This window comes from Phodopus roborovskii, unplaced genomic scaffold (genome assembly GCF_943737965.1).
Source record: "Phodopus roborovskii unplaced genomic scaffold, PHOROB, whole genome shotgun sequence".
NCBI lineage: Eukaryota > Metazoa > Chordata > Mammalia > Rodentia > Cricetidae > Phodopus > Phodopus roborovskii.
The window spans coordinates 14673560-14701173 of NW_026125444.1; the positions used below are offsets into that span (position 1 = coordinate 14673560).

Here is a 27614-nt window from a genome sequence, read left to right on the forward strand (position 1 = left end):
GCAAGCTCTTATGGGGTGGAGTGATTCTGTGAGATTTGCTTTGTTGATTTTCCTGGTCTGTTTTGTACCTTTGTAGAGATAGAGAATATGGCTTATGAAGGGCTGGTAGTGATACATATAATTCTTGAAGACATGTGGTCCTTTAGAGACATAGCTGAACTCTGTGAGAGAAATGGTTTCAAACCCGACATTTTTAAACTGTATTTTCATATAGTAAAAATTAGCAAATTCTCCTCTGCATTCCTAGTGACTTATATATGCCTGCTCCTCTCTCTCCTCTGAGTCTATTTCCCCTCATTAATAAATGGATTAAAATGTAGCTATAAAGTGAATCATCTGTAAAGTGTCTGATTATATATACTTCGTTTATACTGCCATTTTGTTCACTCAGAGATTTGGCAGGGTCAGGTCTAGAGATCAAAGACAAAGCGAAGCATTCTACTACTGGGCTAGGTCTCAGGCCTTTGGATATTTGAGACAGGGTATCATTTGGTAGCCAAGCCTGACTTGAGTCATGGAATCCTCCTGCTTCTGTTCTCAGTGATGGACTATAGTCATGCCCCCAAGATATCTAGCACTGGCTGATAGGTTCTTGTTGGGAGAAAAAATCCAGTTACTGCAGCAGTTGGGATTGAGGGTAGGACATCTGGAGATGTAAGGCAAAGTGAGGTATTTAGACCACTGGTTGAGTGTGTCCCAGCTCTGCTGTGTAGTTCCTCAGAAGAAACGCTGGATCAAGTGACTTGCCCAAAGGTGGATCACTATTAGAAACAAGGCTCTTGTGTGTTACCTCTTAGGAGGATGGCATTTTGATCCATATGTACTCAGTAACCTTGATATGTTACTGCCATGAATTGTGTTATAGAAAAGTCTTCTGCTACTACAAATACATAAGTAAAATAATAGTAAATTTTCCTATGCTTTCTGATCTGTTTGACTTTAACCAGGAGTACACGTGGATAAGGTCTATAGTATCATGGTCTCTCCAAGTTTGCTTTCTATTGCTGTGATAAATACCATGACCAAAAGCATCTTAGAGAATAAGGTTCATCTATGGCTTACAGTCTATAATGAGGGACCTTAGGGCAGGATCTAGAGCCAAGAACTAAAGCAGAGATTATGGAGGAATGCTGCTAACTGCATTGCTCAATCAACTCTGTGTGTGTCCTAGGACAACCTATCCAGGGGTAGCACAATCCCCAGTGGGATTAACCCTGGCATCCAGTATCTATCATTAATCAAGAAACACACCAACAGAATTGCCTGTTGTTCCTAATAAAAGAATTTTCTAATTCAAATCACTTCTTCTTAGATGGCAAGTTAACAAGAAACTCACCAGCACAGGCTCCTAGGTCCCATTTCAGTGAATAACCTTCCTTTTGTTCAAAGAAAGTTGCAGGAAAGTTGAGAGTCTGGGGGCATTTTTCCTGAATCGGGTGCATTTCTTTCCAGAGAGAAGTTCTTCCACACATAGATTCTGCTCTCACTGGTTCATGATCTCCTGTTTCTTCCATTCTCTGAACACATGAATATTGCTCTGTGGTTCTGTTTCATGAGTCCAGATTGGTTAAATGAGCCCGACAGGGCTTGAGTAAATAAAGGCATAAGGGTATTCTGAAGGCATCCACTACCATCCCTGGCCTCTGAGTTGGGGTGTGTGACTGGATTGTCTGATGTATCCCATGTCTACAGTGATGTGATAAACCTTGAAGTATTTCTTTGCCACCCTGGCTCCACACTCTGCTTCGTCATCGTAACTGCTCAGTCCTGGATTGAACTCATTTTGTCCTGTGGCTATTGCTTATGTAAACATTTCAAAGCAAGGCATTTTACTAACATAGACATTCTGCTTGCTTGTATTTTAAGCCTTTATTTAGCATGTTTCCAACATATTCCCTACAGACTGTGTCACACAGAATTTTAGAAACTCTGCAATGTTGACATCCAGATATTCTTCAGTTAGAGATCGGGGTACCTTTGAAGTGCCCAGTAGTTATATGACTCTATTCTTCAGGAAGTGGTGTTCTCAGGAGGAAATTATAGAGTTTCTGATACAACACTGGATTTGGAAGAGAGCATAAGATTTTAGTAAGGTCTAACCTGGAGGAAGACCTGTGTTCTCTTGTGCACTACTGCAAAGTACTTGGATGCTTCACTCTCTGTTCCCGTTGTGTCACAGTTACCTAGCCCACAGTTAATGCTGTCAGATTAAGGACTTTGATTGCTGTGGTGGTTTGAAAGGAAGTGGTCCCTAAAAGGAGTGGCACTATTAGGAGTGTGGCCTTGTTGGAGTAGGTATTGGTCTCTCTCATTAGAGGAAGTGTGTCACTATGGAGGCAGGCTTTGAGGTCTCATATGCTCAAGCCACGCCTAGTGAGAGGGACTACTTCCTGTTGCTTTGAGCCAAAATGTAGGACTGTCAGTTACTTCTCTAGCACCATGTCTGCCTGCGTGCCACCACGTCACACCATGATAATAATGGACTGAACTTCTCAAAATGTGAGCCACCCCAATTAAATGTTTTCCTTTATAAGAGTTGCCAATGTCATGGTGTGTCTTCACAGCAATAGAAAACCTAGCTAAGACAATTGCATTCACTCTTTATCACACGTAGAGAGCTTTTCTTTTTTGAATGTTGCCTCTTCTCCCTTAGGATCATTATTATTTCTACATCCTTTTGTTTATGTCTCTGTGCATCCACCCTGTTCTCTGGTCATGCTTATCTTTAGTATTTACATAACTATATTAATGTATTCTTGTATATGTTGATAAATAAGGTAACTTTTCAAGTTGGTCCTTTTTAACTTCTAAATCCCTACAGGAATGAATCGCTTTTATATTTATTTACAGTGCCTTACTTAGATTTGATTTGTCAAGCAATGCACTTCAAGGGGTGAGCTTATCTTCAGAAGGAACTAGTGCTTGTTCTGTAAGTTCAGAATTAACTACTGTTTAGTAACTCTAAATAGGCAGGCTTGTAAACAGATGCCATAAGAGTGTATTCTTCTAGAATAAAGTCAGTATTAGCAACATAAGCTCTAGTCTCAGATTTCTGAAATTCAAGTCGGGACTCCATTACTTATTACTTTCTCACTGTGAGGAGAGATAATTAATGTTTCTGTTGGCTTTCCTATCTGTAAAATGGGTGTGATGGTGATAGATGCTTTCTTAGATTTTGGTGTAATTGAATGAATGAAAGCATCTAAAGTGTTCTGAACAGTTGACAGAACAAGGCTGGCAGAGAGCAGTGGTTAATACTGTGTGTTGATTGCTACTAAATTGCTTACCATTGTTCCTAGCACACAGAAAGTCCTCTGTCAGTGGTACCTATAACCATCTGTAATGTTTCTGTTCCAAATTCCTTATGCAGTTCAGGTTCCAAGTCATATTACTTCCTCCTTCAGCCCTTTTGCTGTTGTTTTATAACTCTCTTGGTATAGAATATATGCCATCTTGGGCCTCTTGTTGGTGTTGTTTTTCATGCATTTCTCATGTAGAATCAATGAATGAATGATCGAGCTGTATATATTTAGTAAGAGCTTTTTAATGCCTGACAGTGCTGGATATTGAAGATTAAGCCAGACTGATGTATTCTTTATGGACATACACAATTGGTTATATAATTGTAGTGGGGATTTGAGCAGAGTCCTGTGAGACTATATACTGATGACCACAATTTATTCAGTCTGGCCTGACAGTGAGTAGTGGCCGGAACTAGAGTTGTGGCAGTGAACGTAGAAAGGCAAATGGGATCTATATTAGTAAAGAACCAGTAGAAATGAGTGTTTGATTAGGGATCAGGAGCAGGAAAATTAACTAAAGTACCATGCATGAACAATGCAGATAACTGTCATAGATAACTCTTTGGTGGAGTATTCATTTTCCCATATGGTCAATATAGTGTTCATGTGTGGTTTACCTCAATACTTGAATTGTTAAACTACAAAGTGAGGTTAGGAATAAGCACTCCATACTGCTTTAGGAAGGGTCTGAAACCTCCAGTACACCAAGATCTACACTACAGCTACCGTGAAGATGTTTCTCTGTGAGATTGTTTTGTTGTTTTGTAAGCTGCTTACCAACTGTTCCCACCTCTGCGTGGAATCCTGGGTACACTTTATTAATCTGGTGCTGAGCATGACTTTGAGGTGTTTTACAGCATGGGGCTGCCTTACTAAGTACACATTTTTTTAAAATTCTCACACCAGGCTTTGTTTATTTTGTACCTCTCTGACTTAGAGACATAATTATCTATGTTAAACCTTCATTCTTTGAAGAAGGGCTGCTTACTTAGTTTGTCATCTGTACTGGGAAGCACTCCACTTAGAACCCTTTGATGGAGTCAGAACAAATTCCACATTAGCTTCCAATGATGTTTTCCATATCCTTTTACAGACTATTCGTCCTCAAAAATATGTGTCTACAAAGATAAAGAACAAATTTATTTCAGAGGGCTCCAGAACTGGAGGGACATTATCTGACCTAACTGGTTTGTAAGTGTATCTGGGCAAAGCTGAATTTGTCTTAAATGTTAGTAGTAAATAAGAACACACTTTTTCCCCTTGCACAGAAAAGAACTTTTATTTTAATTGAATCTACTACAAGTGGGTAAAAAGAGGAAAATAACATTCATCTGTGCCTCTATGCCAGAAAGATCTCTTGTCAATGCATCTGCGAACCAGATTGTGCCTCCCTCCCCCACTTCCTTTCCCTCTGTGATTGGTATACACTCTTCTCAGAGGAGAGACTGGGCATTTCATCTTTTGTTAGAAGCTCATATCAATTGGCGTATAGTCACTGTAGTGATAGGTTTAATGGGCATTTTTAAGTATAGCATGTACTTTGCCATATTCACTCCGCGTCGCTCCTCACACTTACCTTTCCTCCAACCTATTAGGCCCCTTTCTTACCCCGGTCTTCTTTCACGCTGGGGGAGGGAAGGAGTGAGAGAGAGAGAGAGAGAGAGAGAGAGAGAGAGAGAGAGAGAGAGAGAGAATCCGTCTGTGTGTGTGTGTCTGTCTGTCTGTCTGTCTGACTGTGTGACTCCTTGAGGGAGTCAATTCTTTGTTCCATCCTTTGGGATCCAGGGATTGAAATGAGGTCATCAAGGGCCCGTACCCACTGAGTCGCTTTACCAGCCTCTTCTTGTTTTCTAATGGTAACTCTTGACTAGGGCAAGATACAATCTCAATATAATTTTAGTTTGTACTTACTCGGTGGCTTAATGGCTATTTATTTTTCATATTTTGACACTTGTTTGAAAAGGACTCCAATTGCTCAGAAATTAAAACCAAGAATTAACAAATAGGATTGAATGATGGTAATATTTTCTGCATCCCAATGGGACATAGGTGAGTGGTAAAACTAATGTTAGAATGGGAGACCATCTTGACTAAACACCTACCTGACAGGATTACTTGGTAAAATACATTTTTTTTCTCAAGCGCACAAATAGTTACTAGAAGAGGACATAGGTTATACTTAGTACTGTTAGATGAAGGGATGGCTTAAATTGTTGTATTTAAGGATAATTTAGGTTTTTATAGTACATAATAAACAACATTTCAATCATGTTCGGTAATTATATTTTAAACCATACCACAAAGTAAAAAGCTAGACCAAAAAAAAAAAAAAAAAAATAGCCTATTTTACTATTCTGGAAATCTATTGAGTAAAATAACCAGATTCATTCAAAATATTACCCTCTGCTTTAGTTAATAAGTTTCTAACATAAATTGTTTTACATTTGTCTCCATATTGAGGAAACTAGAACTTTCTCTTCCAAATTGTATAATTACATAATTTTTATTAACTCTACAAACTCCAGATTTTTAAAAGTCCCAATTAAACATATTAAAAATGCTTCTGTTTCACATTTTTGGACCAATGTATACTTTGTATATGGTTGAAACCTCAGTATTTATAATTCTACATCTATTCAGTCAGTCATCTACATAAAGAAAATATTTAGGGGAAATGCTTTTGTCCCATCTAATAGCTATTTGACTCTTACTTTACATTTTCCGAATTTCATGTTATAGGTTACTGGCTGACATTTTTTTTCCCTCTATCCTTTTCTAAAGTTGTATTCTTGTCTGGGGTAGGGCATTTTTGCATGACATCAATTTCCTTGCCCCTGACTTCTTGATTTGCCCATGAAATGAAAACGTGTGCTTCATCAGGGCCATCTTTAAATTCTTTTCTCTGCACATTTCATTTTAATTATCTCTTGAGCCCTTTTCTGATTCTATAATACATTCTTACCTCTAACCTATAGAGACTTTGAAGTAATAAAACTCTGTCTAAAACTTTAAAAAGAAAAATAATACTTTACACCTGTAATTTAGTTTTAAATTCAGCCTTGTAATAACAAATGCCCAGCCAGCCTCTTGCTGTTGCGCTTCGTTCCATATCCTAAGTGCCACATGCCGTAGCGAAATTATTGTTAGGTCAGTCTTGAGCTTCACTTCTGAAGACACTATTGTGATACAGGCATAAAACTTTGTTATTTGTGCCAGGTGTGGTGGAGCACTGGGAGGCAGAGGCAGGCAGATCTTTGTGATTTTTAGGTCAGCCTGGTAAAGAGTTCCAGGCCAGAACAGACAACATAATGATACTCTGTCTCAAATAGATATTCATTATTTGATCCTTAGGAAAAAAGCAGAAGAATTATTGAAAGTCTAAGCCTTTTGGGGTTTCCCAGTTGGCTTCCTTTCATTATTGCCTCATCACTTTAGAGTTTTATTTGGATAAATGAGGCGTTTACACTAAGAAATTGCATGTTTGGGCAGAATATTTAATTGGAAAATAATTGAAAGGTGTCTCTCCCAGTTTGTTATGCTCTGCCTGTAAACAGTTTGTTCCTTACAAATTGGTATTTCTGAACCAGAAAACAAATTGCATGTCTCTTGCCTATTTTTAGAGTAATTACAATTGTTTTATAATAAAATAACTTTTCTTTACATCATAGCTAAAGCATTCAGCACTATCAAAGGTGTAATGTATTGCTATGTTGTTACATAATGATAGAGATTTATTACTGATTGGAGGCTCTCTGAACAGGATAGTCTTTCTCCTTAGTAGAGATACAAAAATAAGCCTGGCCTTGGAGAGGTAAGACATTTTCTCTGTGAAATGGAAGCATAGATCTGGGAAGCACAATCCAGGAAAAGGGCAGGAAGGCATTTCAAGGGTCTTGGGGGTCTTGGCAGATCCCCGTGCAGATGCTAACATGAGGTTTGGAGAACCCCTGAGTGAGGATCTCCAAAGTACAGTTATTTTGTGTGGAAACACAGGACAACCGCATGACCACCGGTTGAAGCAAAGGGTATTATGCTGTTCTGTTGAGAACTTAAGAGTACTGACCAATAAGAAAATAAGTGGGATGATTTGGGCAGAGGGCAAATGAACATGAGTGTGTGTGGGAAGACTTTTTTGGATCCCATGATTTTGAGTTGTAGCTTTGCTCTGGCTGTATGGATTAGCTGGTCTTGGGAAGAATCTGACTTGGCACTCTTAGCCCTGCTCTACTCATTAGAAAATGAGCGTTCAACTGGTGTCTTCAATACCAGCACTTGGGAGGGAGAGGCAGACTCCAACTTTGAGGCCAGCCTGGTCTACAGAGTGAGTTCCATTCCAGGACAAGCAGGGTTACACAGAAACCCTGTCTCAAAACACAAACAACAAAAGATGAAGAAAGAAAATGAAGGTTGAAGACAGGAAGAGATCGAGTTAGTGCATGCGTTTCCTTATTCTGTGAGGTGTATGCTGTCATTGTTTTTGTAGGAAGCACACACATGCCTAACTTAGCTTATATGTAGAATCAGCTGAGGGCATTATCTTTCCTGTTGATGATAAAAATGCAGATTTTACCACTAAAAGGCAATAACTTCATTTCTAAAGGTTAAATTGAATGATTCTCACAGCTTATTTTCAGCTGGTTAAGTTTGGGAAGCTAAAAGTTATTCAATAAAAGAACAATCTCTAAGCCTGTGTAGAATTTTTCTTTTGCTTGAGAATGATTATTTTATTCATGTTAAGTCCTATCTACTGCTTTTTTTTTTTTTCAGGTAAGCATAAGGACTTAATAAAACCTTTTTTTTCTCTCTCTCTCTCTCTTTAAAAAATCTTTTACATTTATTTGTTTTTTGGAGCATATCAAACGTTTTAGGGTCAGGGGACAGCTTTATACCATGTGAGTCCCAGCGAACATGTTTCCCCCTCTGATCCATCTTTCCAGCCCTTTCTTGCTTGTGTTTTGTTTAAGACAGGCCCCATGTAACCCAGGCTGTTCTCAGACTCCCTATGTAGAGATGAAGCTGGCCTTGAACTACTTGCCTCCACCCCCCACGTGCTGGGGATTACAACGTGGACCATGATTGACTCAAACTTTGTTCCTTATTTGAACATAGCATGTCCACGCTGGTCTGCTAAAGATGACATTTGCTCAGCTGCTTTCTTTTAGCTGTTGTCTAAAGAGCTGAAACTTGGTTCTGCAACTTCGGGAAAACTGGTTAGATTTGTCTCCCCTACCCTTCTAACTTCTGTCTCATCTAAACTATTCTCCTCTTAAAAGTTTTAAAGTGCTTTGATATATTCAATTTTTTTTATTATATTAAAAAACTAGCTACCACGCTATTAGTTTTAAACGTGTCATTTCTCCAACTTAATGGTAAGTTAGTTGGCTAAGATAAAAGTTGTCTTGAATTTAAAATTAAGGAAGTACATTCAGGTTATTTTTACATTTTAAAATTTAAAATCTGTGTGGCTAAAATATGTTATCTTCAGCATATAATTCTATGAACTTGGGAAATGTGCCCCATAATGGACTTTTTCTCTTTTGAAAGGGGTCCCCTGTATCCCAGGCTGACCTTGAGCTTATGGTATAGTCAAAAGTGCTAGGATTATAGGTTTACACAACCATGACCACTTTTACGTGGTCTTAGGCTTGTAACCCAGGTCCTCATACATATTAGACAAGCACTCTACCAACCTAGTTCTATCTCCAGCCTCCTCTGTAGCCTTTGCAGAAATATTATACTATGGAATTACATATTTAAGAGACATACTTGTCCTAGCTAGTTTTATGTCATTTTGGCACAAGCTAGAATCATCAGAGGAAGAATCCTCGACTGGAAAAATGCCACCATTAGATTGGCCTGTAGGCAAGCTTTTACAGCATGTTCTTAATTAGTGTTTGATAGGAGGGCCCAGCCCTTTGGGGGTCCTTGGCCTGATAGTCCTTGATGCTATAAGAAAGCAGGTTGAAGCCAGGCATTGGTGGCTCACTCCTTTAATCCCAGTACTCTGGAGGCAGAAGCAGGAAAATCTCTTGAGTTCCAGGCCAGCCTAGTCTGCAGAGCTAGTCCTAGGACAACCAGTTCTACACAGAGAAACCCTGTCTCAAAAAGAAAACAAGTTGAGCAAGCCATGGAAATCAAACCAGTAAGCAGCACCCTCCCATGGCCTCTGCATCAGCTCCTGCCTCCAGGTTCCTGCCCTGTCTTCCTTCAGTGATGAGCACTGAAGTATAAGCCAAATAAACCCCTTCCTCCCAAATTGCTCTTTGGTCATGGTGTTTCATTGCAGCAATAAACACCCTAACTAAGAAAATACCCATTGTGTTTATATCATTTCTACTGCAGAGTAGTATTACATGTTGTTGTGGGTATAAGTTGTTTAACATAAGATGATGAGCTGTTAGGCTATTTCACATTTTAACTCTTCATTAAAAGTCCAGAACATATTCTGTAACCTGTTGCATGTTCTGCCTAGGACTGTCGTGATTGTCAGTCAGCATGCCATTGTGTGTGTTTTTGTTCTGAACAGAAAAATGAGTCTTACCTTTCTAGCATTCACCGCGTCCTCCTTTCTTTCCTCAGTGTTGTGCATGGAAGAAAGAAGGTCGTGGGTTGTCAGCAGCAGCGTCAACCAATGAATCTTTTATACGTGCCTGTTTTTATAACCGTCCTGAAATAGGTGTGTCTACACAGTCAGAAAGGATTTAGTTCCTTCTTACTTGGGAGTGAGGCCATGCTGGAAGCAAGGTGCCTGTCTTCTCTTGGTTCCAGTGGCAAACACTCCAATCTGACTTTTGTCTGTCCGTAGCTTGCAGGTTCCCTTTGGAAAGTTAATTTAGCCAATTTGGCTGCATTCCTTCATAACAGATGAGGATATAGAAGTTTTAACTTCAGGAGAGCAGGCTTCTTCCAGCTTGTGTGTCTACAGAGGTTCTCTGAAGTCCAGTTCCAGAGGTGGAGCCCAGGCCCAGACAACCCCTTCTGTGCTCTGACATATGCGAAGCCTGCGTGATGTGATGTACCAGCTAAGCCAGCAATAGAGAGGATGTAAACCAGACATCACTTAATGAGAGATTGTTGATGGCCTAGATTCAGCACCTTTCGAAAAACGTGTTATAATGCTGTTCTGTTCTATGAGGGGTTTTTTTCTCTGCAATTCTCTCCTCCTGCTTCCTTTATTCCTGTTAAATGTGCAGCATGCTGAAGTTTGCACACACGTACCAGACCCCCCCCCACGCTCATACTGTGAAATATTAATAACCAGCCAGGAAAGGTTGGCTTCAGAGTTCTGAGTGCTTTGTGGTAACACTAGAGCTGGAGTGCATTCCCAAGTGTCCTCCCCACCAGAGCCCCATTTATTTCAAGAGATTATCATGCTGTACAGTTGGCTCCTCACAGAGAATCATAAACCCATTCCGAGAATTAAGATGTCACTTGTGGCCACGGAACCAGGCATGTGGAAGGGAGGAAGAGTTGGAGTGATGAGTGGTGTCTTTGCCTTTCTGGTAGAGGACTTAGCTGTGATTTGTCTTCTGTCCCTCAGCAAAAGTAATTCTCCTAGTCTGCACAGCCCTGCACAGAGAGATAGCTGTGGCAGTGAACGATCGCATTGGTCTTTAAGATGGAAGAACGTTTGCTCCAATTCCTTAGCAATTAGCACTGGCCTCACGTTCCTGTCTATAGCTGGCCTGTTGTTTCACTGACTATGCATTGGCCCTGATGGGGCCCAGTAAGACAGCCAGTTCTTGATGGGAAGAGACATTCTAGGGTAGGGGAAATACTTGCAGTACCTCCAAGAAGCCTGCCTGAGGACAATGCTTTCTTCGTCATTCAGCTTCCTGGATGCTGACGTCTTTATCAACAGCTTCACCCTTGTGTAGGATTTGGTTTGCTTCAAGGTTATTCCTTGATGTTAATGGAACTCATTAAGTTGCTGAGAATAACCTTAACCTTCTGATCATCCTGCCTCAACTTCCCTAGTGCTGGGATGAATTACAGGCATGCATCACCACTCCCAGTTTATATGGTCTTGGGAATTGAGTGAGCCCAGGGCAAACGAGGCAGGGTCTTCTGTAGCCAAGGATAATCGTGGTCTCTTGATCTTCCTGTCTCCTGCCAAGTGCTAAGATTACATGTATGTACCGCCATGTCCAACCCACAGGAAAGTACTCTTTAGAGAAGAGTTGCAGGCCAGCTTTTCAGAGCAATTTTGTATAGTGACACCACAAAGATCTGGTGGAAGGCTGGGAACCTGATGGACCTGAGTTCATTCTCCAGAACCCACATAGTAAAAGGAGAGAAACAACTCCCGAAAGATGTCCTTTGCCTTCCACATGCATGTTGTGAAACACACGTACAGTAAATACATGTTTGCTCATTGGAAAGATTGGGCCTAAACCAGAAGAGGGCAGAATTAAGATGTGTTTATATCCTTTGATTCTCTCTAAGGAATGTCCAGCCTTTCTTGGGAGTCAGTCTAAACTCTGATGCTCTAGATTTGAGGTATAGATAGTAACTGCTTTGAAATGAAGTTACCGGAGCACACTTGTTGCATCGTTTCTTTCTCAATTTCAAGGTGAATTGAGGAGGCAGAAACACTCCTTAAAGAGATGCCATCCACAGGACAGAAAAAGGCTTGTGCATTGCTTGTTGTGAAGCACAGGTAGCATGAAAGCTACCATTGCCACAAAAAGGAAAGACTTCTGCTCAGAAATAGAGTTGCTGTTTATTATTTACACCAATGGAAGAGAATATTGGTATAGATAACAGAGAACCATACCTAATTTATCTGCTTGGATTCTCAAAGCCTTGAACCACTATAGAAGCAGAGAACTGTAGCAGTAAGTTCCCAGCCCTTTTATAAGGAAGCTATCGTACAGAACACCCAAAGATGGGAACCTAGCCATCTAAGCAGAAGTATTTGATATTGCCTTGAAATGAGTATTCTGTGCTGTACATCTCAGTTTTATCCTGAGATCTTTAATGTCTGGTTTTTAAGAACAAATTCAGGATCATGTTTTTCTTGAGAAATCTTTGATATTACCGAATATGAGTGAGTTGTGCTTCTGTGTGATTGGGAAAGGACTAAAACTATCATGTTAGTGACATCTCTGAACTTTACAACTGTATTAGCCTTAAGCTCTGTTGGTACTTTCAACTTCACAGTAGAGAAACTGGTCTGTGTTATATTTTGTTTCTTATAATCCATTTTTTTTTTAATCTTGTTTACCTTTTAGTTAACTTTCTTCTTTTTTGGTTTTTTGGGACAGGCTTTCTCTGTCCTGGAGCCTGTCCTGGAACTACCTCTTGTAGACCAGACTGGTCTTGAACTCACAGAGATCCACCTGCCTCTGCCTCCCGAGTGCTGGGATTAAAGGCATGCACCACTACTGCCCGACTTAGTTAACTTTTTTAAATGACCATGAAACTCAAAACACTTTTCCATGCTTGTGTAAGTTCTTTGAAAAGCAACTGACCTTAACCACATTTAGTCCAATTTGTTGTAATATACTTTGAATTTCTAAAATAATTTCTACATCTAAATTATCAGAGGGATAATTTTCTCAGCTACATCACCTGAGAAAAGTTACCAATATTCTTTAATATTCTTTTCATCTGAGCAACTGAAGTAAATGGTCTCTAGAATTTTCATATTGAAAAACAACATGTTAAGCAGAGCATTGCTTGCCACAACAAGAAAAGACAAACACCACCCTATGCCCGTGACTGAGATTCGAAAGGGCTGACATCTCTTGGTTATTACAGTCAGTTTAATTGATTTCATAACATGCTTTCATCCTTAAAATGTTGTCAACTTTGAAGAAGTCTCCATTCTTCCTCCTATTGGGTATCCCATGCCAATTCATCTCCTCTCTAAGCCTTTTTATCCTTGCCTCAAGTACACGGCCACTTATTTTATAATTTGGTATCTGGAAGTACACACAGTAAGCTTTTAAAGTTTCATGCCTTCAGTTTTCATTGTTGACTTTCACTTCTAATCTGCGCCGTAGTCCATGGCTTGCCTTTCTCTCTGTCATCTTTCCATATGTCATTTCTGGAGTCAGTCTGTTAGACATTAGTGGAGTCAAGGCCATTACATAGTGAGCAGTCAGGTCGCTTGAATCTCCTTGATTGTTCTGAATAAGCATCCTCCTGATAAATAAAGCAGGGAATGTTTTACCCTGGTCCTTGGCCAGCTTAGCAAAAGGGAGAGAACACTTCATTGTTAGTATTAACATTAAAGGTGGGTGTGGGTGTGTGTGGGGGGGTCCTGTGAGCTTCCCCTCTCCCCAGGTATAATTGAAAGACACTGATGAGCAAAAGTCTATTTCTGGAAAATGTAGATAACTCCAGGTTTGGAGGAAGACTTCTTTTCCAGTGATGCTGGGTTGCTTCATGATTCGCAATAATCAATTTGGTAATTGTTGTTGACTTACTGGCTCAGCTCATGAATAATGCCCCAGATTTAGACTAGTATGGCAAAAGGATTTGAATCAGGTAGTGCTTTTGTCCTTTGGAACATTTGTCTTGCTTGACTGTTCTGGACTTCAGCCAACTGCCAGAAAGGCATTTTTCCCACTGTACGTGTATAGTAGAATGTGTGTCACTTAAGTGTTCACTAGGGGAGTTTCCAGCCCACTACAGCTCATTGTTAACTTACCTTTTACCATTGTGCTGTTGGGAAGACTGAGAATGGATGACTGTCTCTCCTTTTCTCTAAGAATCAGTTGGTAGGAAGGATGGCTCTCATTACTATAAATATTATTTTCACCACAGCCTACCTCGCTGATTCTGAATGAGAGGAGCACCTCTGGCTGCTGCGGAAGCTCTAATACTTGATAGCTTGTTAAATTTTCATTGTTGTATGTACATTAATTTAGATACAATAGCTCTGTTGCTAGGAGAAGCATCAGAAAGGAAGAGCTTTGGCTGAGTGTGGAGTGCCTGTGTGGCAGAAGTCAGGAAAGTCTGCAGAACTCGCTGTCCTTGGAGGGAGTTTGGAGTTCTGCTGGCTGGGCTGAAACCCTCAGAAATTCTCAAATCCAGAGACAATTCCCCCAGCATATGCGATGTGATATTTTGATGCTTGCTTACTCTGTCATCTGTTTAATTAGCTTGAGAGACTGAAAGGATTTGAAAGCCCTTAGCGCCTGTGTGGTCAAGAGCTCTGAGACTCAAAATGTTCATGCTTGGTACTCTTGAGAGCAGAATGCATGGACTTGTGTTGATGAATTAAGCCTATTTGAAAAATACTAGATGGTTCTCTGTGGGTTTTTTTTTTTTTTTTTTTTTTTAATTTCTATATTTTTTTGTGCTGACGTGATGTGTTCTTTGTCTTCGTGGAACACATCCTACTATTATCTATTTCCCTGGGTGTGAGAGTAACACACACACACACACACACACACCTCTTCAAAATGCATATGAAGCAAGGTTCATTGGACTTATGTCCAGAGAAGGCCAGGTTTTGGACAAGGTTAAGAAACCAGAGAGAGCTTGGAGTCTTATACAACCTGTTTACACTTGAAAACAGGCCAATCATTTTGGTTTCCTGAGCAAAAATTGTAGGTGCCATGTGGCATGGCCTGAATGGCACTTTTTTTGGTTTGTTTGTTTTTTAAGAAAATTAAAGGTTCAGTTAGTCACCATAGAAGAATAATATTAGTTTTCAGGAGTGGGCTCAGTTTCCAAGCACTCACTATATATACATACATACATACATACACACACACACACACACACACACACACACACACACACACGCATGCAGTGAGTGCTCAGTCACTGTACCGAAAGAAGAGTCAAGGAGAGTGTTATGGGAATTGTTGTTTGACAGTATTTCTTCTAAAAAGGTCACACGCGTAGCACATCTGTGTCATATCTTCAAAATTTACAGATTCTTATGTGATTATTTGCTCAGTTTTCTACCCCAAACCAAAGGCAAAGGACATCTATTTGTGTCCACTTCTCTCCAGTGATTATCTCCCTCTTTTCTCCATCAGGACACCCAGAAAGCAAAGCAGTTCCTGCCCTTCCTTCAGCGGGCAGGCCGTTCTGAGGCCGTGGTGGAATATGTCTTCAGTGGCTCTCGCCTCAAGCTCTATTTGCCTAAGGAGACTTGCCTCATCACCTTCCTGCTGGCAGGTGAGTCCATGCTCCAAGTGACTCCAAATGTCCTTCCTGGAAGTTGGCCCTTCCCTGTAGCCTCCAGCCCTCTTGTTCTTCCTCCATGCCACCAAGGTCAGGCCTTCGGAGACGAAACCTCATCTTACTTAGATGGACGGAGGGAACGGGAAATGAATAGTGGAACTCTCATTGTTGGCATTAGCCATTTAAGGTCATCTGCTCCTGACACATCAGAAGTAGGCAGGCCCCGGGAGCTGCCCCCATCCCTGGAGTTCCAACTCGCTTCTTCTTTTTCTTTTATTCAGATGTCATCAGGACCCCAGTCCCTTAGGAAAACCTTTCACAGGCTCTTCTGTCTGCAGTATTTCTTGTTGACTGAGGGTGACATGCTGGGCAAGCCTTCCTCCTTTCCTTGCCGTCTTATCATTCGCCCCTCATAGCCTGCCTTGCTGGGTTGCTTAATGTTTTCTCAGCCAGTGAGACTGTGCAAAGTGCTCTTTGAACAACTTACATTTATGTATTCAGGGAATAAGCGGCTTCATTTCTTCGCTGCAGGCAAATGATAAAGATATTTATTTCTAGTCAGCCCTCGCGGGAACTGGGCTTTGGAGGAAGGCTGTCATTTCACCTTCCCACCCCTCACATTCACCCACTCACAAAGGACACTCCCCAGGTGCAGGTCGCCTTTTCTGTTACTGTCCTGTTGCCTCAGCTTCTTCTGTTGAATTCTTGGATAGAATCTGCTTTGGATAGAAAGCCTTGCTTTCCCTTGGCCCCGTTTTCCTGGAAGGCACTGAGAACTTCTCATCTGTACAAGGGGCTCCCTCAGGCCCCAACTAAAAGGGTTGAGTTATGTGCAAGAAACAGCTCCCTGAACACCTGGCTGGGCAGCTCGCTGCTTCTCCTTGACTCTCCTTGACGAGGCACTTCACAAGCTCTTACCAGTTTGATGGTAGCTGCCCAGCTCCAGCTCCGTGGCTCTCCTGAAAGACTGGGGTTCAGGGGCAGTTGCGGAAAGAAGGTTTGAATCAAATCCACACCCGACAGGAGGGCCCAACTTGTGTTTCCACTGATGGCAGTCGTCATAAAGTAAAGCTAAAGGGCGGTGCAAGTCTGTTCCCATGGCCATTTGTGCCCCGTTCTTAAGATTTCTGTAGCTGGAAGGTTTCTTGGCTGTGAATTCTTGTCAATGGGATTTAAGGTATATATTCGGCTCATTGTCTGCTCTACCCGAAAAACAAAAGCAGCCTCTTGGAAATGTAGAATTTAGTCCAGGGTGAACGATAGAAAAGGTCTGATTGTCTCCCGGAAACCTGACCTCAGATTCTTAGGGGGGGCGGGGTGGGGGGACCAAACCACTGGCTTTTAAACTCAGCTCCTTAAATGGAGTCAATTCAAGATGTGTGCATGGTAGGAGAGTTCCTACAGGATGCTGCTTGTTAAAGCTTGCTTAGAAGGAAACCATGTTACTGCCTGACTGTGTCAGCCAATTTCTCTGTAGACTTGGCATTATCCTAATCATCATAGTTCCAACAACATTGCCTAAGTTAACTTTCAATCAGAAAATTTGATTACATAGCAGCAAATACATGCTAAAAATATAATCTCAAACATTTAGAAGGTAGACTTGATAGGAAACGGAGAATGTCTAAACTTCACTTTTAAGATGAGTGTAGCAGAGAAAATCAAGTGTCCTAGACTTGAGCCTCAGAGTAGATTTTGAAGGCTATAGTCAAAGTCAACACAGTGAGGAACTGGTTAGAGGAATGGGTAATTGGTTTGGCCTTGTATGTGTAATATTTATAGTTTCCATAGAAAGGTTCAAGCTCACCAGAGGGGCCTGGGCAAATGCTCAGGTCAGCGTGTGGCATACTTCAGGTTCTTTGTGTGCCTCCAAAGCAGCATTAGGAGTGGTTTATTCCACTCTATATGCAAAGTAAACATCCCAGGAACTGTAAGGTAGGCTAAGGATTCTTATGCAGGCAGAGAGGACACAGCCCGGGAATAGCAGAAGAGCACTAAGCATAGTCCTCACCAGCTTAGAGGACAGAGAATTCTAGGGAGCCAGCACTGTCAGACTTCACAGAAAAGAGCAGTTGTACAAAACTGAAGTGGTTTGTACTGTTTATCAGTCTAGAGTCACATATATTTTCATCAGCCTTTCAACCAAAGGCAGATTCCAGATGATTGGAAAATACCCGTGGTTGCTGGCTAGGACCAAACTTACCAGATAGAGTTTGCTCAACTCAAAAATCTAATAGAAATAAATGGAAAATGGTGCATAAAAATGAAAGCTGGTCAGGTAACGTGGGGAGGGGATATCAGCATCTTGAATACTTCTAAAATTGATGCATGCTTTTGATTCATGAAGGTGGTATGTTACAGTTCGAAAGCTATGGGGTATAGCTATTGTTTTTCATAGACCAGTTATAGAATGTTAGGTGAAACTCAATAAAATCTTCATATAAAAAAGATGGAGTTGCCAGACCTGGTGGTAAAATAATAATCACAGTATTAAGTAAATGGAGGCAGTATGATCAAGAGTTGGAGGCCAACCTGGAAAAGGTTGTGTGGGGATGGGGAGGGTGGAGAAAATCCTAGGGAATGTTCAGTTGAAAATGGAACCCAATTGTTGAGAATTCCCAGAGATGAAGGAGACTGTGGAGGGATAAGGAAGGGCACGGTGACCTGGAGATGTGAGTTAGCTGGAACATGAGTGGAGAGTCTGCTGAAAGAGAGACCATGTGTGACACAGTAAAGGTGAATGAGTATAAGCATAGGCCTGGAGGCCTGGGTTGTGACTGTTTAACTCAAAGATAGGTGTCGCACGCACTCCACACCACACAAAATGACACTGCAAATGTGGCCTCTGTTTGCAACTAGGAAAGACTTTGCATTGCAGCTCTCAAGGGGAAAGCCAAGACCTTTGTTGAGATCAGTTCCCTCCTTGCAGCCCTCATTAATCCCAGCCTTTTGCAGAGCCCTCTGTGCTTGAAGGTGGGGTGGACACTTTCCATTTTTATGTGGCCTTTTTTGGGCAGACGGCCCCACAGCTTGATAGGGAGTGGCATTTGGCCTGAGCCAGCTGGTCTCTCTGTCACGGTTCCTGCACCCCTGTCCGTGAAGCGCTTGTTCAGTCAGATGGGATAGCAGGTGGGCCTGGGAGTCAGCTGCAGCTAACAGGTCAGCGCCTCCTGACCGTTAGTCCTTTCAGCACCTGGCTTAGGTTTGGTCAGCGAGCAGGTGACCTTAGCCCATCAGGGCTGAGAGTCTTCACGGTCCCTGAGCCTGCTGCTGTGGCCTCCTCGGAGGCCAATCCCAGTCTGCTCCTGTCCCGAGTGAGTGTTAGTGGGAAGCTGAGAACTGAGGGAAGCAGAGGAACACGCCCACCCCATCACCCCACTCTGCCCAGCTTTTGTTTGTTTTAAGGCATCATCAGGTTTTCTTGAGTAGAATTTAGTAAGCTTCATGCATCCCTTCTATTAGAACAAAACTAGCTTACCCTTTACACTTGGATTTCAGGTTATGCTCATTCCCCGTGTGTGTTAAGCTTTGTGTGTGTGTGTGTGTGTGTCTTATATAAGGTAGATTATTGAAGCATATATGCATATATTTATAAATCATACGCCTCTTGATTCATATTGTGTGGACATGGAGTATATGTCCTTCTATTACCATGACCTTTGTATGAAATTTTCTTACTGTGAATCACCTGATGCCTTTGGGCCCATTCTGAGGGCACAGTTCAGGAAATTGTCCTCCTGACAAAGGATAGCAGGTATTAAGGTAGTGTCCAGTAAACAAAATGCTTTCTCCAGAATTAAAAGAGAAGACTAGTTTGAGGCTTCAGGGTGCAGTAATGGAAGGAGTCTTAATTAGGTATTTAGGATCTTTTACCAGCCTCTGTTGAGACTGGGACATGCCTCTTTGCATTTCCCACATTCTGGTGAGTTACAAGCCAAGGTGAGTGTGGTGAGGAGCCAGGGTAGATAGCACTCACCTTACATAGAACTCATGGGACAAACTGCCTAGAAGGCAGCAGCCACTTGGCAGGGGTTTTGTGTGTATCACAGCAGGTGACTTATAATTAACTGGTTACCTAGGCACATGAAACAGGACTAGAAAATGAGGCTTCCCTTGCCTACCCTTTGGCATCTATTTTACGTTTCCATCTCTCTTTCTGATTATAACTCCCCCCTGGTGGTGCATTCTGACTAGGGAGCCAAACAGGTTCTAGATGTCTGCGTTTTAACGGTGGTGGTGGGTTTGTCCATGGTGAATAAAAGGTGTGGCTATGTGTCTGTCCTTCCACCTTGAATGTCTTTGAATAGTGTTTCATTTCCTGCCTTCACTTTAAAATCTCTTCTCCAGTCTTTTGTAATTAGAATATCAACTGCTTGTTTCAATAGACCAAAAACTTGTAATGAGAGGAAGGGAGGGAAGGTAAACTGGAGTATCCTTCTCATCTCCGGGCCCCAGGAATGGTGGATCCCCATTGATTACCAGTGCCTAACCAAATTACACAATTAAAGCCAATGTATGTTTAAGTGAGAAATCCCATTCTGCTATCACAGAGGTGCTAATGAATCAGGCTGTTACTGTGGTTGTGTTTGCTGGGCTCCTATCCTTAATTAAGCAATTACAGGGTCTGCTGATACTTATGAATTCCTTTCAGATGCTTTAATTGAATTGCAACTTAATGGATATTTGTGAAGTGGGGTATTCTTTCTCTTGGGACTTCCCAGTTTGGATATCTCCCCTGCCTGTGTGTTTCCAGTTGGGACCCATCACCTGAAAGGACAGCTTGACAGTATATTTTCCTGAACCTTCTAGGTCCTTAAGTTTAAATGCAGAGTTAGAGTTAAGTTCATCTTAGATCATCCTAAAGATGATCTAAGCTAAAAATTAGTACAACAGGTTTGTTGTGACAAGGCCAAAAGTTTTTACAAGTTTATAATAAGGAAGATGCATAAATTAACAAAATAGTTTATGCTTTTGAATAACTTTTAATCTTGTAGTATAACCAGCCCTATAAAAGCAAGCAATAATGAAATTAGAATTATCAGAAGTATAAGCAGCACACCTCAAGAATTGTCTTAGATCCTTCCGTGTCACTGCCGTGAAATACCTAAGCTAAGAATGGGTAATGTATAAAAGAAAGAAGTGGATTTGGGCTCTCAGTTCTGGAAGCTGGTTCATTTAAGATCCTGGTGGTGCCAGCAGCTGCTTGCTTCTGGTTGAGGACCTCCCGCTGCTTCCACTCACAATAAAAGCTGAAGGGCAAGTGTATGAATAAAAGAGAAAAAACTGTGAGGGGAAGGGCCACTCATATCAGCCTACTCCTACAATAAGTAATGCATTCCTTAAAGTCCCTGTCCCCCAACACTGCCACTGTACCTGTTAGATGTCAGCATGAATTTCTGGGGATAGAGGGCATCAAGGGAGAGTAATGCAGAATGGCAAACCAGATTCAAAGCATAGCAAAAGTTCAGAGGAAAGACAAGTAATTGAGGGATGGGAAAATCTTCCAGGGGAGGTGGCATTTAAGCATCCAAGAAGATGTGGAACTTCCGGTTTGGCAGAATAACTTTGTATCAGGTCTTAGAAGAGTTTCCTTAAAGGATGTAGTAGTCATCATCACTTTTCTGTTACTACCTTAGTGCATAAACATTCTTCTTAAGGACTTTCCTGCCACTGAGCTTCAGTGCTCTGGTCTTAGCTAACTAACTCTCCGCAGGTTCACCATTGGTCAGGCTGGTGAAGATTCAAACCTCTGATTATAGGCTGATTGTCTGCACCTTTAGAATGGGCTGCCTCATAACTTAGGAAATATTCAGTGGCATGGTTTATTAATGTTTTCTATCCTTTGGGCACCATCTTAGGAACACATAAATGCATGATAAAGTTGTAGCCTTCTAGCAGGAAATAATGTATAAGCATAATGGGTAACAAATACTTTAAGGTTAAGGTAGCCAGGCTTGGTGGTTCATATCAGTAATCCCAGTACATGGAAGGCTAAGGCAAGAAGATTAGCCTAACATCAACAAAACAAAAGCATTATGTAGGAGAAGCATACGCTAATATACAAACACATGAAAGGCACGTGGAGATTCTGAAACAGTGAGTAAATATTGTGACACTCTCAGAGGGCTCAGGCCAACCTGCTCTGTAACTCAAAAACTCTAGATTCACCACTGCAGGTTTGGGCCAAGGCAGGGCAGCCTGGTGTAGTGAGATAGTCCGTCTGTGGCACTGACCACGCCCTTATTTAACCACGATAGCCTGGTGTGCAGTATTTCAATGGATCTGATCAAAAAAGAGAGACCTGATTATTAGAGCCTAGAAATGTGCATGTGTGTGGGTGAGCCAGAGGACTCAAAGGGTCAGACCTGTGGGACATAGTAGAATGTTTGAGGGGAAGAGAGGAAGGGCTTCCATTCGTTCAGTAGCCATTTCGACTTTTTTCCCATCCAGGCAAAGTAATAAAGTCATCAGTAAAAATGAAATTTGTTCAGCATAATTTAAGGCAGCCACAGGCCTTGTAGGGAAAGCTTGTAAGGGTTCCGATTCCCAGCTTCCTCATTGTTTGGATCAGACCAGCCTGCTTGTCTTGGTCTGGTGGTAGTGACTGGAGGATGTGGGAGACAACAAGAGGCCTCTGGCAGCTCTTTGCTAGCCTGTGTCAGCCAGCAGCTTCTGAACTGAATGTTAGATAGTCACCAAAATGGTGCCCTCTGTGACGTCTTGCCAGTCATCTGTGGCCTCCAAGTCAGGGTGTTTGATCCACACCATCTCATTTGGGTTCTGTGTGCCAAAGAAAGGTAGGTGTTGTATAACCCTCTCCTGGGAGGGGCCGTGGGAATGCCTTTGGCTAGTCACTGAGAAGGTTCCTTCTGAACTCTCCTAATCTGCAGAAGCTGCTAGTGCTTTTTGTGCTTTCTACCTCAGTTTAGGTGAGATAAGGGCAATCTTGGCTAGAAACAAACCCTGTTGTCCACAGTGAGTAAGAGCTTTGAGAATGAGCCAAAAGCAGAGTCATGAATATTTTCCTTTTCAGTTCCTCCTCCTTCCTTCCTCCTTTAAAAAGGGTCTCACTCTGAATCTCCTTGGGGCAGAGTAGGATGAAGAGGAAGTTCCAGAAATCTAATAGGTCTCCTGGCCTGTATCCAGGACTAGCGCCCGTCTCTGAGTGCGCCCCGTCTATTCTGTGGCTCTTTCGGAATACATTTCAGTATAGGGTTGTTTGTTGTTTTCTTTTCAGAGCCATCTTGTCAGCTTGCTGGCATTTTCCATCAGCCACTTAGTGGTACTGATGTAACAGCATCCTGTACTGGGCTACTCTCCACTAGCCCAGCCTTGTGGGGCAGTCTTTTTGGCCATAGGATTGTAAAAGCCTACCCTAGACATAAGACAGATGGAGTAAAAGTGGTTTGGTAATTTAAAATTAAAGGAAGGGCTGGAGAGATGGCTCAGCACTTTAGGGCACTTGTTTGCAGAAGACCCAGATTTCATTCTCAGCACCCACGTGGCAGCTCACAACTATCACAACTATCTCTAGTTCCAATCCCAGGATATCTGACACCCTCTTCTAGCCTCCACGGGCACCAGGCAAACACATAGTGCACAGACCTACATGGTAAGGCAAAGCACACATACACATAAAAATTAATAAATTTTTTTCAAGAGAAATGCTGTGATAACTTGTAGTGAGCAGCCCCAGGGTAAACAGTGTACACTACCTGTAAGATGTAGCTTGGTTGCTATGGGAACTGCTTCTCACATCTTCTTTCAAACCAGTTTAAGGAGGTTTCACGTCCTTTACCCTGTTCCTCATCGTTGAACAATGAAATGGTCTCTGCCCTTCTCTTCTGCCCCGGGTCATTGCTCTCCTTGCAGTTCATTCATAAAGTTACTGGGGCTTCTCCGACTTATCGGCTGGATTTGAACGAGACTGTAGAGTTTGAGTGCAAGCTGGTCATTTAAGTTGCCTGTGGTGTGGGTCACTATGCACATCCCTCCAGATGGCCTTTAGAAGGCCTCACAAACTCACACTCCTGTGAGTGGGAAGCACTCACCATGTATGAGGTTACTGAGGAGGCCCTGGGAGCCGTTCCTCATCTCAGTGCACTGGAACATTCCCAGGTTCTGATCCAGAGGTGCCAGACGTAGGCCTTGTAGGTGCAAGAATGAGACACACAAGTCCCTGTCATATGTGGAAGGCATCCGAGATACAAATATATTCGCTTTTTCCATTTATTTCAATTACTTAGACTTTTGGAAAGTTTTAACCAGGGTTTCTATCCTCTTTGTCTCTGATATAATAAATGAGATGTTCATCTTCTGTGGCTCCCTGCAGGTATGGCTTCCAGGCTTACAGAATGGGCTTTGAGAAACTTCACATTGGAGCTTTCTGGCTTCGCTGTAGTCTTCCCTTCTGTGTATTTTAATGGTGCTTTACAATAGAATTCCTGAATAAACACTGTGAGCCCCCATCCATGCATACCTTTACTGGGGAGGAAGATATTTAAGTCTACCAGTCAGCAGACCATCACAGAAGGCCACGTTTCCCTGCCCTTGTGTGCCTCCTTTTCCTGAGCTTGTACATCTGCTAGTGATTTTTCGAGGGTTAATTTGGGTGTTTTTATTTTTAAATTGGAACATGGTGTCTGTCTCTTCTCTGTGTGTGTTTTGGATGCAGCCCCTGTGCTAGGCATGCGGTTATTAACTCCACTGATACACCAGTTCACTCATTAGCATTTGCATTTTAAATTACAAGCTAGAGCAGACGACATTTATGCTATATTTGTACCATTGCCTTCTTCATGAATGATGTTGTATGTGCAGAGAATGCAGAAATAACTCTTGTAGCGTCCTGATATATTTTAGTCTCCTTTTCAGCAAACTGCTATTTCTTTTTACTCTTGATTTTCATTGTTTAATAAGAATTTTTTTTTTTTAATTCTTTGCCAAGTTTAGACTTACTCATGAGTGCACTGATTGGAAAATGCTAACAACATCCAACCCTCCGTATCAAAATAGGCAGATTGCGTAGAGTGGCCATCTTTCCCGTTCACGTAGTGGTAGTGTTCCTTGTAAGCAGCCTGCTTTGATTTGAGAGAAGCAGAGTTTTCTCCTTCCCTGAGTAGTGGGTGGGAAGGCGTGGTAAAAGATACTTGTTCTGGCTTGTATTTGCTCTTATCCTCCTTTTTAAAAAGGGATTAGTCAATGGTTACTTGCTAACACCTGCTATCGCTCAGTACTGCAGGAGAAGGAAAGGAAATGGTAGAGGCCTTCAAGAGGCTACATTTGGACCCACTGCAGTACCTATTAGAGTATAAAATGCCAGCACAGCAGGAGGCCCCTCAAGATGAGAGGTTTCAGTGGTTAAGTCCTCCTGTCCAGCTCCTGTTCATGGCAGATGGTAACTTCATCCTATTGATTCTAAGAACCAGATAAAAGCTGCACAGTTATGGACTGTAGACCTGTGACCAGAGCCTTCCCAGGCTTCCCCTTCTTCCTAACCTAGTGTTTGCTGATGAGGGCAGAAAGCAAGCTCTGGCTAATAGGTCTACGCCCATGTTGTTGTGCTACTCCTATAATTCAGCATCTGACTTTTTGTTTCTTTGACTTCTCTCATACAAGGACCTCATTTTGTTAATCAGTTCTTTACTACACACATACACACACACACACACACACACACACACACACACACACACGGGGGGGGGGGTAATAGAGTTACACTATACATGCATAAAATAACTTGAAAGGGGCTCAGAAAATTCATACTGAGAATAGGGGTACATTCTGGGTGGGCAGTCAGAATTATGCAGATGATATAAATTATTTCCATTCCTTCTTTCTAAAGATTTTTCTGCCCTGATAGTCATTCTGCTAATTAAATTTTGAGTAAACAAGACATAAAGAGCTACCTTTGAGGCTGGTGATCCACATATATGTAATTTACTAAACCCTGCAACTGGGGGGGGGGGTATACTCTCTGGTTGCGTATTGCCTGGTATGTGCAATCTCAGTCCCTAGCACTGATTTTCAAAAAAATTAAAAAAAAAAATCTTGACCCTTTAATATTTCTTATTGCTGCACATAATATGTCACATACTAAGCAGTAAAAGAAATTGTACGGCATGGGCGAATGGCATCCTAAACCTACTTTCATAATGATCTGCCTCCTGCAAGTTGGAACTTGGAATAAATGCTGTCACATCATACTTATTTATTCCTTGAGAGGATAGGTTTAGTAGAATGAAGGGCTGAGGTTGGTAGCTTTTGTTTCTTCAGCATAGTGAACTGTATTGCTTTCCTAAATTCTACTTCACATATTTGATGCAGGCTTTTGTATGTCTTCTAATTGTACTGGTCTCATAATAACCTCTTACTTTCATAGTACCAATTCAGAATTCTCCCTAAGAGATCCACACCTGGCTTGACAGATATATACTGAAGTCAGATCACCAAAGTCAAGTGAGGGGTCCTTGTACTTATATGTCATAGTTCAGCCTGGCCTGATGTCCATCACACACATTCACATTAGTTCATCTTCTGTGAACAAAGTACACATGAAATTTGTTTTAAGGCCTGATAGACAGTAGACAGTAGATTATGTGATAAGTGCTTGCCAGCACCACATAAACTGGGGCTGGTGTCCCATACCTGTAACCCCAGCATTCTAGGTGAAAACAGAAGGATCTGAAATCCATACCATCCTTGGCTGAGTATTAGGTTTAAAACAGCCAGCCTGAACTACATGAGACCCTTGTAGTACCATTTGTACAGCTGTGTTCCTGAGTACTACAGATTATCATCACCCATGTTTCTTATACCTATGAGATTAGTCAGACATAGATGCTTGATCTTCAAACACTTCATAGAACTGTGGAACATGGCATTTAAATGTTTTAAGATTAGTACTCCATTGACATGAGACACAATTGCTCCTGACAGCACCGAGCTATTCCCAAGAGTATGTTGGGCACTGATGTCACTCCTTCTGGAGTCCATCCTCTCCTCGGCTATTGGCCTCTTGGGCAAAGAACTTCCCCCACCTCGACCACAAAGTTTGGACACGTTGTCCTACTGTGCTTGCAGGAGACAAACATAGAAGACTGCTGAACCTAGCCAAGTCAGGGTAAGACAGCCTTTCTACCTCCCTGCTTCTGTGTTCGTCTGTCAGACACTCTAGGCCTTAGCCAAAGCTGGCTGCTCCTCCGCTGCTGTGAGACCCTGGAGGACTGTCCAGGTAGCCTGCTGTTTCTGTCTTCGCTGCACCTTTTGGAAGCCGCTCACCTGCACTTCCTGCCTACCCTAGTAGTGCTATCTTCCTTCTCGAGTCTTTGATGAGGTTGAAGATTAGACTGTCACAATTATTGCTCTCTCTTCTATCTATAGAAATATTAGGGACAAGATTTAAACTCTCCAGCTTAGGACATCTCTATAGTAATCTCGGACTGGATATGTAGTTCCTGCCGTTTGCTCTTGTCACCTCACTGGCAATAGGTCTTAAGTGTGTGTGTTCTTACTTCTCCTTCTCCTAGAGCACACTTGATATTTACTATCTTTGTATATAGTTTTGTATCAAGCCTAAATCTTCACTTTAGACTGGAAGGGGAATTATAGTGAGATATCCACTCCACTTGCACCTTTTGTACTGACCACACCCATTGGGATGTGGGGACAGGTGCAGATGTGACATGTAGGTTCTAGGTCTGGAGTCCCGGACCCCTGCTCTCTCTCTTCCTATTCGAGGGCATCTTTGGAACCCGCAGCCGTCATCTGTTTCTGGTGTAAGTGATTTCTCCCCAAGCAAACATTAGTCAGCCTATATTGTGTCCTAGAATCTTATTTCCCATGCAGTAGACCCTGTCTTAAAACATGGGGGCGGGGGCAACATAAAAAGTTGTTGGACAAGATAAAATTAATAAGAAATGATTCCATACCTTATGTCTTGTGTGGGAAAGTCCTCTTGGGTACATTCAGGGTTTACCACCTATGATGACAACTCCTGATTCAAGCATTCTGTCTCCGTCTTCAGCTTCTTTTGGTTTCTGGGCCTGTTTTCTGTTGAACCTATTCTCTGGAAAGGAAACTGTGCCTAACAGGATAGCCTAAATAGTAAGGTCCCCAGAGACTTCCAAGTGAAAAGGCAGGGCAGAAGACATGTTGGCTGGTGTC

The 27614-nt window shown here is 41.9% G+C and overlaps 1 protein-coding gene across 1 annotated transcript in view; it reads left to right on the forward strand.

The window, feature by feature from the left end:
• Snd1 (staphylococcal nuclease and tudor domain containing 1) overlaps window positions 1-27614 on the forward strand; it is a 395467-nt gene that overhangs the window by 236423 nt on the left and 131430 nt on the right. The window contains exon 15 of the mRNA XM_051175794.1: window positions 15302-15443. Coding sequence (XP_051031751.1) covers window positions 15302-15443 — 142 coding nt within the window. The remainder of the gene's footprint in view (window positions 1-15301; window positions 15444-27614) is intronic.